Source organism: Mesocricetus auratus, unplaced genomic scaffold, assembly GCF_017639785.1.
Source record: "Mesocricetus auratus isolate SY011 unplaced genomic scaffold, BCM_Maur_2.0 Super-Scaffold_100003, whole genome shotgun sequence".
NCBI classification, from domain to species: domain Eukaryota; kingdom Metazoa; phylum Chordata; class Mammalia; order Rodentia; family Cricetidae; genus Mesocricetus; species Mesocricetus auratus.
In genome coordinates, this window is record NW_024429188.1 from 35,415,203 (window position 1) to 35,428,135 (window position 12,933).

The 12,933-nt window shown below is 34.3% G+C and overlaps 1 protein-coding gene across 3 annotated transcripts in view; it reads right to left on the reverse strand.

Moving 5' to 3' along the window:
- Positions 1 to 249: 249 nt before the first annotated feature.
- Il1rapl1 (interleukin 1 receptor accessory protein like 1) overlaps positions 250 to 12,933 on the reverse strand; it is a 1,266,931-nt gene continuing 1,254,247 nt past the window's right edge. For all 3 annotated transcript variants that reach the window (XM_040744190.1, XM_021232992.2, XM_040744191.1), the window contains 2 exons: positions 11,718 to 11,888; positions 250 to 11,267 (listed from right to left, as the gene is read on the reverse strand). In XM_040744190.1, coding sequence (XP_040600124.1) covers positions 10,549 to 11,267; positions 11,718 to 11,888 — 890 coding nt within the window. In that variant the 3' untranslated portion in view covers positions 250 to 10,548. The remainder of the gene's footprint in view (positions 11,268 to 11,717; positions 11,889 to 12,933) is intronic.

The following is a 12,933-nucleotide window of genomic DNA, read 5'->3' on the forward strand; positions in this document are numbered from 1 at the left end:
ACCTACATTTGCTATCTGTTAAGTACAAATGCAACTTCTTATAAACTTAAGTACTACCTTTATATGTTGGTTTTGACTCTATAAGTACTAAGTAATGGAAAAAAACATTATTTGTATTTTCTCATAAGAAATATGAATATGTGTTTATGCCTCAGCTACTAAACAAAATCTCTAACATTATACTGACAAAAGTGGGTCTTCTCTTTCGTTTTTAGGATATATTGGCATTGACTAAGAGAAGTTTGCATATGAAATTTATTCACATTGCTTTATTTGTTTGTTGTTATTGTTGGTGGGATTGTTCAATTCACAAAAGTCTTTCAAGTCATCATACCTTTCCATTCAACCAGTGAGATAATAATCTTGAATGAAACATTTTACAAACTGGACATATATCCCATTTATTTTCCCTAAAATTTGTGCTCCATAAATAAAGTCCACTTTTAAACCTTTCTCAATATTATACAAAATATTCTTATGCATATAATAAATGTTTCTTTGAACATTTAAGCTTTTAAATTGTCAGAAATCACACTAAAGTTATCATTAGTTCTTAGTCTCAACACGGAATATATTGTGCTTATACAAACTGCTGTTTTCATGTGCTCACGTATACTCTTTTACATGAGTGCAGCAAGTGTACTTTGTGATTCTGTTTTAAATTATGTTTTAAAAAGTATAATAAATACAAAACTTGCCAATTTATCAACAGTATTCTTCAATTATCCTCATTTTCATTTGTTTATATGTATAATTTTTTTTCTTTTTGAAAAATGATTAAGGCAAGCACAATCAAAATTACAAATCACCGTCTCTAGTGCTAACATATGCAACATTCATATTTAGTGACAAATTTCCTTCGCTTTTAAAAATAAAAGTCTAAATGCTAAGTATACTATAGTTGTCATAGTCAGCTATGCAGTCTTATCAATAAACCATAGCTGTCTTTAGAGACAGCAACACAAAAATACACATTTCCAATGCTACCCGAGCAGAGATCCCTGCTGTCCCCTTTCTTTGATTTCTCACCCTATGCCCAGCATTCTTGTAATACACAGCATGTTATTCAGATGCCTGTTTTGAAGACGACTATTAATAAAGGCCATTTCCTGGTGCAGAATACTTAAAAGTGTAGCTGTGGATTTACTTAATTCTATTGTGTTTCTATTTCACATCAGTGGCAGCATGCCATCTAGTCTGTAAAGAGAAAACTTAAAATAAAAAATCATACCAGTAATTGTATCTCTAAGGTTAGGCTTTGCTGAGGACATGTTATTTATTAAGGACATAATTTAAATGTAATCTGAAAAATACATGATTTCACAGTCCTGCAAAAATAAATTTGATGGAATGATAGGATACTCATGGCAATAACTTTGATGCTTCCACAGGCTTTTCTTGTGACAGTTGCTGAGTACATTGCCTTCTTCGTTCTTCATGAATAAATAATTCAGGGTTACCATGTAAGGAAAGTGTGGGAAATGGAGACAATCACAGAATTTTATAGGGAAAGCAAAATGAGCTGACTCTTTGTTAAGATAAAGAAAAGTTGATTGAGCAGAAACCCAGAGACCTGCTTTTACCCTGTACAAAAAAATATTACTGAGCAATTTTCTTATGAAATTCATTAACTTGCCAACTTGTTGTTGTTGGTTCAAGGTAGTATGTATATTGAAAGTATTGATACTGCATGGTTTTAGTTTGTGTCTATACATATTATACATATACCTACACTATTTAGAATTCTAAAAGCTTACCATTGTCACAGTCAGCTGTTCTGAACTACTAAAGTCCAGAATGTATTGTGATGATTTATTGATGTATTTTCCACTTCAGTTTAGTGCAGGAATAACAAAAATCGCTATTGTACACAATGAAATTTACTGTTGCCTATTATTTTTGAAATGCTCTAGTATTATAAGAATTTAGGTGGGCCAGACAGTGGTGGCACATGCCTTTAATCCCAGCACTTGGGAGGCAGAGGCAGGCAGATCTCAGTAAATTCAAGGCCAGTCTGGACTACAAAGAGTGCTCCAGGATAGCCAGGACTGCTTTACAGAGAAACCCTGTCTCCTAAAACCCAAAAAAAAAAATTAGGTGGGAAAAGTCTAAAGTAATTGCGAAGTCACTAAAATTTGAGTGACATTTTTATAACTTCAAAAGCCATACTCTAGGAAGTTTTTGATTTGGCAATTCCATGAAAAATTATAAGAATATTTATGACTGGGCTGTGGTGGTGCATGCCTTTAATTCCAGCACTAGAAAGGCAGAGGCAGACAAATCTCTGTGACTTTGAGGCCAACCTGGTCTACAGTGCTAGTTCTGGGACAGCCAGGGCTACACAGAGAAACTCTGTCTTGAAAAACAAATAAACAAAAAGAATATTTACCTTAACTAACAAGGTTTATGTCCTTGAAATATTAATTCAGAGATGTGATTAGAGCATGAAAATCTCACATAAATAATGCATTCTTCTTTAGACCTAGAAACAAACAACTTCAAAAATGGTAGTAGTAGAAGGCATATTGATCAAAATGAGTCCAGTGAGGATGTGCATTGGAGTAAGCCTGTCAATATCTGGGCATGGATAGAGGAGGGGCTCAAAGAGCCTTATCATTATTTACTACCAGTTCAGGGTAAGTTGTGTACCCATTGGTTACTCCACAGTCTCCAATGGATAGCCCCAATGCAATGTTAACACAGATGTACCTGGATAAACTAGATGGGTCACAAAACCAACCCTAAATTCATGAATCTAAGAAAGAAACTGGTAGGGAATTGTGAGGAGGCCAGGGATAGGAAAGAAAGTAGTAAGAGATGGTGAGAGGAGAGATTATTCAAAATGTATTATAGCCATTATCGAAGAAATAACTAATTTAAGTAATTAATAAAAGTATACAAATGTGAGATATCATAGACAGAAACATAGTCATCTTTCTGTGATTTCAGGAGACGGAGCCCAATGTGTAAAATTTACCCTTATCTTTTCTTCTGACAAAACCCAGAAGTTTTATTCTTTTCTTATCACCATTGTGGTGGTAAGAAATTTGGTAAATTCATTATAAAGTTTTCCTCCAATACTATTGTACTATAAAATCATGTGCATTATTAAATAAGTTAATCCAGTGAGATAAATACATTTGACTGATACTATGTTGTAAGAATAAGTGATTGAAAGTTTAAATAGAAAGTATAGTTTGTTGCTACACTCTGCAGACCATAAGATGTAGTAAATATATTGAAATTAAGTGACTATATTTTGTATTTTTGTATCATCTGCTAAAATAGCAGTCAGGCAGATTACATGGTCAAAACTGAAATGCCAGTGGCTGGGATGTTGTTCAAGCAAAATCTCCAATTCCAGGCAAATCTGGGCTACTTAGTGAGAATTGCCCCCCCCCAAAATGAATAAATAAGTAAATAATTTTTCTGGTCTTCAGTTATTTTGAGACTCAGATATCTATCAGTGCCTTAGCACATCCTACAAGTTATTCTCCTTTCCCATCCCCTCTATCCATTCTCAAACTCAGGATCTCCTTGTCTCAGTCTTCTAAATGGTAGAATTACAGGCATGATACTCAGTTATGTTCAAGTGATGCTTAGTCTAAAGAACACATGAAAAATGGAAATCCCCATGTTTTGGTAATCTATTAAGGAAAGTGATTATTAACTTGAAAAAGAATTGATTAATTAATTTAAGAAATTGGATAATTATGTATTTATTTCACAATGTCTTTAGTATTTTTGTCTAGTTGTACCTTTTTCTTTACAGATAAAAATATCTGATTACTATGCATTACTAGCAGGAAAAACAGATGATTCAAGACCTTGGTCACTGTAAAATATTATCTGAGGGAACAATATTTTAAGGTTGTCATGGAAATAGTACCTTAAAAGAAGAAATTATCCAGAAAAAGGGAATCAACAAATGACTCATATGTTATCATTCCTTTCATTTGTTTCTCAAAGGAAATACATGTGGAATTAAACCTTGAAAAAGACCATTCATGTGATAATAACTTTAAGTGTTTGAATTAGCAATTCAAATCTCTCTAAATCCAGTAGTGAAGGATAAAACAGGATTGTAAATAGACTTGGTTTTTCAACCAGCCTTTCTTTTCCTTTTCCCCCCAGTCAACTAGGCATTTCTTAAGTCTATTCTCACAATCCTGGTAGCAATTAGGTCGAAGAATTATATGCTTCCAAAGAAAGGGAAGGAAAAGTGTAACAAGGGTTATTAAATTAACAAACATACTTACATATGTTCCAACAACACATAATTTAATTTATTGTCATCTATTATCAGGTAGAAATCAGAAGAAACACTTGTAGCTTAATAAATAATTTAATTTCTTGAATTTCTATGTAACATATAAATTTATTTTTACAGGATATATAGAGAGCATACTCATAGAGAGCAACAGACTTATGAAACGACTATAAAACACAAATTATAAGTTGAGTTTAAAATTTCTCATTTTTACACTTGTATTTGTCTATTTTCCTATTGCTAGTCAAAGCAAAACCAAATATATAATTGTAAGTATTCTAAGAAAAAAGAGCGCCCCCATCACCTACTCATGAGTTACATACATTCTAGATTGTACAAAGTCAAAAGAGAATGAGCAAAACTCAAGAGAAGTACTATGTAAAATGCACTTGTACTGACTGTGAACAGATCTGAGTGTGTTTGAGTTTAAAATGTGATTTGAACACCAGCAGAGGAAAATGACTACATCCACTTTCCTATTTGGGTTCCCTCAAACTCTGAAGATGTAAAAGTTGTGATTAAATAGCAGTTATAAGAACACATCTCCACTACTTTGGTGGAAAGAATACACTAAGGATTCTTGGTAACAGGAGCATATACTGCAAGCAGTATGGACAACTGCCCATGTATCCTAACATTAAGAAGCCATTCTCCCAATTGAACGTTAACCTAAACACATTTGATCTCCCCAAATTTAACTTCTCATTGACTAGTAAAGATAGATCCATATTACTTTGCCACATATTCATGCACTATGTAATAAGATCATTTCACATTAAATCTTTTTCAATGACACAGCATGCCTTTTGAAAGGTAACATTTAGATTATGAAGATTGAAATTTACACAACACCGATATTACATGTAATACTCTGAAGTTCATGGGCAGTTTTTTTGGAGTTTGTTACTTGGTAGTGGAGAGAACACAGTGTATTGATATTTTAGACTGCTTCCTTTTCTTAGAAAGAAGAAAATTTCAGATTTATGAACTCTGAGAGATACATCAATGAGAAGTAAACTGTAGAAAAATGCAAAAGTAACTTTACTTACTTTAATGAAGGATTCAGAAGCACAAGTTTGTCAGTGAACGCAGAGGCCAATAGAGGAAAATTTACTAATGAGCAGAAGGATTTACACATATATACTTATAAAGCCATATGCATCTTATAAATATATATGCATATCTTATCTGTAATGGAGAAACATTTTGCATGCTGAGGCTGTAAAAAAGACATAATACTGAATGGAAAATTAAAGTTGATTTCCTTCTACAAGACATTTTCTGTGGATTTAACCAAAGTTTGATTATGACAAGGGCATATCAAATTAGTAGTAGAATTAACTCTCCTCTTTCTTTTGTTTTATTCAAGTTAAGTAAGATTGGATAGCTCCTTCAGACAGCATTTCATTCTCTTAACACAAAGCATAGGTTTTCACTCTGCAATGAATGAAATAGTAACTACAACTTTAATCACCTCCGCCTCACTTTTCAGAACTGTATATATTGTTCCAAGGTCATACTAGAATTTGGGAAAGTAGCAAAAACTTAATCACTTAAAGTGAAGAAGATAACTTCTACTTTTTCTCATGCTAAAACTGGTTTCTTTTAGACAAACACATCAAATGGTTACTTTCTCTAATGTTTGAATACTTTTTGGTAGACAATGCAATTAAAAACACAGAAAAAATAATGAAATGAGTCACACTTTTCAAACTATATGATTTGGCTTTTTTCCTATTTGAAATGAATTTAGAAATAAGTAAATTATCCTAGTAATAATAGATATTTCTCATTTATTTGGGTGTAAACTACTTATCATTGTTAAATTTTTTTCAATGTTTCCCATGTCTTTCAGGCCATTTGGATGAGGAATTATCTCTGTTAGAAGAACAATAGTCACCCTTGAATTTTCATGACTGAAGTTAAGAAAAATAACAAGCTCAACAATGTTTGCAAGATATGTTGAGTTTATCTGAATACTAGCCTACGAGACTGTCCTCTGAATCTAAACATCTATGGCCTTTTGGATGCTGGAAGTCTTGAGAGTCACACACAGGAAAACAGATTTACACAATTATCAACCTCATCTGAAAGCTCACGTGTATTCATTATTTCCTTTAATTGATTTTAAAGGGCCAAGATATTCTTGAACTAAAGTATAAGGCCCATTATTAAGGATAATTGAAACTGTTGGCTACTTTCTTTGTTCAGAATAATATGGTGGGAAAGATCCATGACAAATAGCCTCTGCTTCTGTTGACAAAACTTTCTTCTTTTATTACAGAGTCAGATTGTGATTTATTTTAAATAACTGTATATATGGTTGGAAACATTTTCCACAATAGGGAATATGAATCTGTAGTGGGATTTCTAGCCTACTCAATATTTCTCCTCTATTCAACTACACCATTAATGGGATCAATGGCCAAACAATTTCAGATCAGAGACAATAAGGCATTTTCCTTTTCTGTGTATGTGTGTTCTCTTAGTTCTCCTCAGTGATTTCACTTGTGTGACCTTGATGATTTCCTTAGAATTTCAATAAAATTTCTTCTGGGAGTAATGATATAAACTGCAATTAGTAAAGAAGAAATCTCTAGTAATCCCAACAATCAGGAGGCTGAGACAGGAGGATTGAGAGCTTGAGGATAGCCTAGCCTGAATCCTGTCTCAGAAACAAAATAAGCAAAATATCAAACAAAAAAGAAGAAATTAAACACAATATTAGAAACTGCTCCTTTAAAAGGAGAGCTAGGGTTCCATTCCAGAATCAGAAAATAGCTTACAATGTACAAATAAATGTTTTCCTAGAAATAGTAATTGCAATTCAAATGAATGGTATCTGAAAAGTTAATGACTATTCTAGGATAAACAAAACAAACTTTAGAGTTTAGGAATCGGCTCTCAGTTAATATTTCTTCTTGTTATAAAATATTTATTAACAATGAAGTACCGAAGAAACCAGAATCTACACATTTAAGATTAAATTGATAGAATCCAAATACATATACTATGAGGAAAATAATAATTACAAAATTATTGACTGAACAATCAAATCCTTAGCTATAGAAATATAATAAGTTCAGATCTTATCACGTCTTCAATTTATTTCGTAGAATTCATCTAAACTTAAATCAGCTGGTAGCACAATATACGTAAGTCTTCTCTGCCCATAGAAGACCAAAGGGATGGGATACAAATTAAATAATCAAAGAGTTGAGCACCAGAATAAAGACTAAGATGCTCAGAAGCAGCAAGTTGAGGTTACACTAGAGAACCAGATGGGCATTTGAATCTATAATATATCATTCAGAGCTCAGGTGGTGATCGATGAAAAACAGGCAATACCAAACATCACACATGTCCAAGTCTGGAAGTCCATTCTTCCCCCCAGCTTGGCTAACACATTCACGTTTTCAAATGTGTTTTTACAGCTAGAATAATCTTATCCCCCAGAACCCCAACAAACAAAAAGAGAAGGATGAAACCTAAGCACTAGGGGAAATACATGTATTTTTATTTTATTGTGAGTTCTCATAGAACTTCTGTTACACATAGAACATGTGAACCCATAAGTTCTCTTCACTGGTTCTCCTGTGGAGCTAATAGAAGGATAGAAACTTGGGAGGAATGTTTCTAAAGCTATAAAAGCTTCCTTTGCATTTATGTCATTTGTAAATATAACAAAGCATTGGAGGAAAACAAATTTCTTAAGTTGTGAGAGTATCAAATATTACCCATCAATCCCTGAATCATGCTATTCAAAGTGCTTAAATCTACACTAAAAATAGAACAAAAAAATGTACTCCCAATGCAGCTAAATTAACACCTATGGATGCCTAAAATATGACTGTGGTCTGATTACTTCCTCCACATTTATTCCACACACCCACCGTGCACTTAAAAACTTAAAAAAAAACCAAAAGCAAAAGCAAAGAAATAAATCAAGCCATTGCCACATTTACAATCTTCTGAGTACTGGGGAAGTTTGGAATCCAGTCCAATGACAAGTGTCCATAGTACAAAGTAAACAATGGCCTTCTCTGGTTCTGAAAATAACCCAATGTGCAAAGCTGACCTTAGAGTTTTACGTGTCCTTGTAGCTTCAGTTCTGGTTTTTGAAAATGTGACACAGAACCAAGGGGAGCACAAGAATAAAGACATATTATAGAGAAGACCCAGGCAAGTTGTCAGGGAAGTAAACATTTTTTTTAAGCAAATAAAAATCAATGCACATCCCAAGGCTCCTTTGCCTTGTCACGAAGATGCTGAAACCTTTGCATTGTTACAAAATGTTTGTACTTGTATCTCATACATTCATAGTTCTACCTTGCCCTCCCCAATGACCTCTATTGCAATTTACACTTTTATGTCCATGTGGCCCACTCACAACTTCTTAGCCTTGTGGCCCAAACACTAGGATTGTTTTCTCGTTATATATGATATGGCAGGAATAAAGCAAACAAGGTAGTTACTACTTGTTCCCACAGATGATGGCTGAGAAGGAATTTCCCATAATGAATCACTAAAGTAAGTTCTATAAACCTTAAGTTCTATTGTTTTGTCACATTGATTTAAAACAAAGAAACAAACAACTAAAATCTACATAGGTAACATTTCCTTTTAACAATTCTGCCCTCTACAGGGTCTTTTGTGATTGATTTAGCATCATTGTTAACACGACAAGGAATTAGCTGCTTATGTGATTGATTTCAAACAGAAAGCTAGATGGTAAGTGACAAATTTCCTGTGAGCATCAACTTTCTGTTTTTGAAAGATAGAATCATATAGTTAAAATTAAATTAATTTCTATACAATAAAATTAAGTATTTTAAGTATTTTCTGATCTAATTAAAACTATTTTGTGCAAATAATATTTACTTTGAAAATAGTTTGTGTTGTTATTCATATGTTTGACCTCCTGAGATCTTATTTAAACACCTTTTTATTAATAAATGCTGCTTATGTTCATAAACTGAATGTAGCACTGAAAAGTAAATACAAGTCAGTTAACATTTAAGTACAAGGGAACTTCACAATAAGCTTCACAGATTTTTTTTCTGACTCTTCAGAAGATAACATTTTGTATAATACAAGGTGACAAAACGTATTTGATGACACCTCCTGATCTTCCCTTTGGTTTGGAAGCCTTCAATGTAAATTTCAGTTTTACTTGCCTTGATTCACCTATCTCAGTTAACTTGCCTGGTATTTGCACATAATCTCATTTGCAGAAAAATTAATCATAGAGGGAAAAGAGGAAGTAGATTTTCAAACAAAAACAGCCACAAACACATTCATGCCTTTCCAGGAAGTGATCAAATATAGGGCTTGATTTTTTTTTTGTTTTGTATTTTTGTGTGTTTTTTTATTTGTTTGTTTTGTTTTGCTCTTTTATATATATATTTCTATTTGTATTTCTATTTATATATATATATATTTATATATAAGGATACATCAACTCATTTTTAAAAAACGGAAACAACACTCTCCCCATTTTCATGCCTTCGATCTTCATTCTGTAGTGATCACTCTGTAGTGGTCACTGTCATGTGACTAGCACAACTTTGGGTCTAGAGTGTATTCTGAAGAGCAGTGAATTAAATGTTAAGACAGTTAGACCTACCCCTACCCTCTGCAGAGTTTTACACATCATGCTGCCATTAGAAGGGTAGAGGTGGGGAATGAGGTGGGGACAAGGAAGAGATATCAGGGCTCTGACTGGCAGGGCCCTCCTCTGAACAAATGTTCTTCTCTTTCTCTCTCTCTTTTGTTCCCAAACAGCAATGCAATGCTGGCGTTCGGTTGCACTGCTCTCTGAAGGCCGACATGGCCTAGCTGGTCCTAGGAAGAACCCGAGAGAGGATCCGGTGCTCCTTGTCCCGTCAGATAGATTTGTCCAAGCACCCCAAGGAAATGTTAAAAGCAAAATCAAATTTAAAAAGAAAATTAAAACCTCATTCTTAAACTAAATTAGTGAAGCAAAAAAGGGTTTTCTATCTACACATCAGTCTCTTCTTTAAAAAAAATGTAAATTTACAAATCCAGTGACATATAAAACAAAGTAAAAAAAATGTAATGGTAAGAGACATGGTAAAACAGGAAGACACTGATGCTACAAAGAAATTCCAAAAAATATATGTACAAGACCCTGTTTTTCCTCGTGTTCTAGAGATTGTAATGCATGTTTTTAACAGCAGCAGTCGAGGATTTAGTTCCAGGCACTGGACTGCAGATTCCTTTCAAACTCCCAGGAATGGGATGTCCTTACTTCTCTGTCACCAAATCACACTGGATATACTGGTCTCCCTTGGCAACAACGGCAGGATGGCACTGTTTGTGTGGGCCTCATCTGGATTCGGCTCCCTGCTCGACTTTGTCTGTGGCCGCTGCCCATTGATGAGTGTCATAGGGATGTTACAGTAGGTATGCTGATTTCCTATGGAGGTAAGTGGCAGGGTGCCCGTAGGAGGTACGTCGTACTCATAGCTTCGGTAGTAGTGTTTCTGACGCATTTGTGAATGGTAGGTGTTGTGAAAGGTAGAACGGAGATCTGGATGGGCAGTGGCTAGAGCTGTGGAGGTGGCCGCAGCCATTGAAATGGCCGAGACAGTCTGCAGCTCCCCGAAAGGCCCCTGCTCACTGACATCTAAAGCCTGCTCATGTGTAATGGGTTCTATCCTCTTAAAAGGCATTTCGTACTGTAAACGTTTCCAGAACTTCGAGTTCAACTTGTTGCATTTTGGTCCATGCCATTTAATAACTGTCAGGAGCTTGATGGTGTGCTTGAGGGCCTCCACCTCCTGGTAGTTCATAATTCCTCGGAGTTCGCTGCATTCGATCAGTATCACTTTGATTTCTCCGGTCACAAGCATGTTTCGAAGTCTTGTTTCCAGCTCAAAGATGCTCCAGCCCCTCCGAACTACATAATTTGGAGTCATGACAATGATCAGCCTCTTACTTTGATCTACACATCTTGCCACATCTTCAATGTATGCTGTAAAGAGAAGAAGGAGTTTCAGGGTAAGTGAACTGGTGAGAGATCCAAAAGGCTCTGATACTTTCTGCTACATAGTATGTAAGAACGGTTTGTTGTTCACACGTTGTGAAGATGAAAATAGTGGATGAGCAAGCACTTTGGATAGAGTTTTGGCCTCCATTCTAGTAATATTGGAGATATGAATTACATGAAGAAATACCTCGTTTGATTTAAATAAATATTAAGTCTCATAGAGTACAATGCTGTGTAGAATGATAGAGTATCTTCTCTGGCATGTTAAAAATAAAATTTCATATAAAACTTTTATTTTTTGAGAAAGTAAAACAAAATTATTTAAGACACAAAGTGCTATGTAAAACTGGTGACTACACAGACATACCAACTTATAACACACACACACACACACACACACACACGTAAAATAAGCAAGTGAAAACATTAACTTACTTCCAGTTGGGATCAAATCTCTATCTGGTATAAACAACTTATACCCATAATGCTTTTCAAGCATATCAGGGAGAATTTCAAGGGCAAAACGTTCTTCTTCCCCAGTCTCTTGATTCCACTGGTCAGGATCCACTTTGGTATATGATAGGTAAGCATCATAATCTTTGTTGTCTGTCAAAAACATTACAAAGTAAGTTTTACAAATTAAGTTCTAGAAAGAAAACAATCGAATATTAGCAATATTCACTTTTACTTATAAATATTTACAAACATTTTACTCTTGGAAAATAAAAAAGAAGCCTATATTAATTTTAATAGTGTGTTCTGCAACTAGCTGGAAGGTACAAAGGGACACATTGTGATTTTTGTTGTTGTTATGAAAACAGTAGGAAAAAATTAGTGGCAAGGGTCATGAAGGAATAAAGGATAGGGTTGGGGCTCAGTGCTGGAACTCATCAACTTTTGGCATCACAAGCAGGTGCACCTACTGGCACGACCAGAAAAAAAAGGTTGTGAAATCCCAATTTCCATAATTTTTTCGATACAAATTATAGGAAATCTTTACTGTTTATATAAAAAGCTACATGCTTAGACAATAGTACATTATTATTGTATTTGCTGCATTTAACAACACCATCTTTGGATATTTTTTAAGAAGAGTGGTACAATCATTTAATTTCAACTTTGATTTTAAAAAAGATTAAAAGTAGTGACTGGGGTTACAAAAACCTGTTTCTTCCTTCGTTCCTTCCTTCCTTTCTTCCTTCCTTCCTTCCTTCCTTCCTTTCTTTCTTTCTTTTTGTTTTGATTTTTTGAGACAGGGTTTCTGTGTTTAGCTTTGTAGACCAGACTGGCCTTGAACTCAGAGATCCTCCTGCCTCTGCCTCCTGAGTGCTGGGATAAAAGGTGTGTGTCACCACCTTCTAGGCAAAAGCCTGTTTTTTCCCTGCAGTTTCAGTCACCAGCTACAATTCTGTCTATTGCAGAGATTAAAAAAGCTTGTAGGAGCTCTAATATTTCTCATAATCTCAAGTATAGTAATTAAGTTACTCTTCATGGTTTTCATGAGATTCTGGCTGAGACACATTATCAATAAAATGAAAACCAAATAAGAAACCCAACATCCATCTAATCAGTCAAACAACAGATCCAACATTTTTCTCCTATTTATATTGTTGAAATAACCATCATATTTATTTTTATTTCATAAAAACTT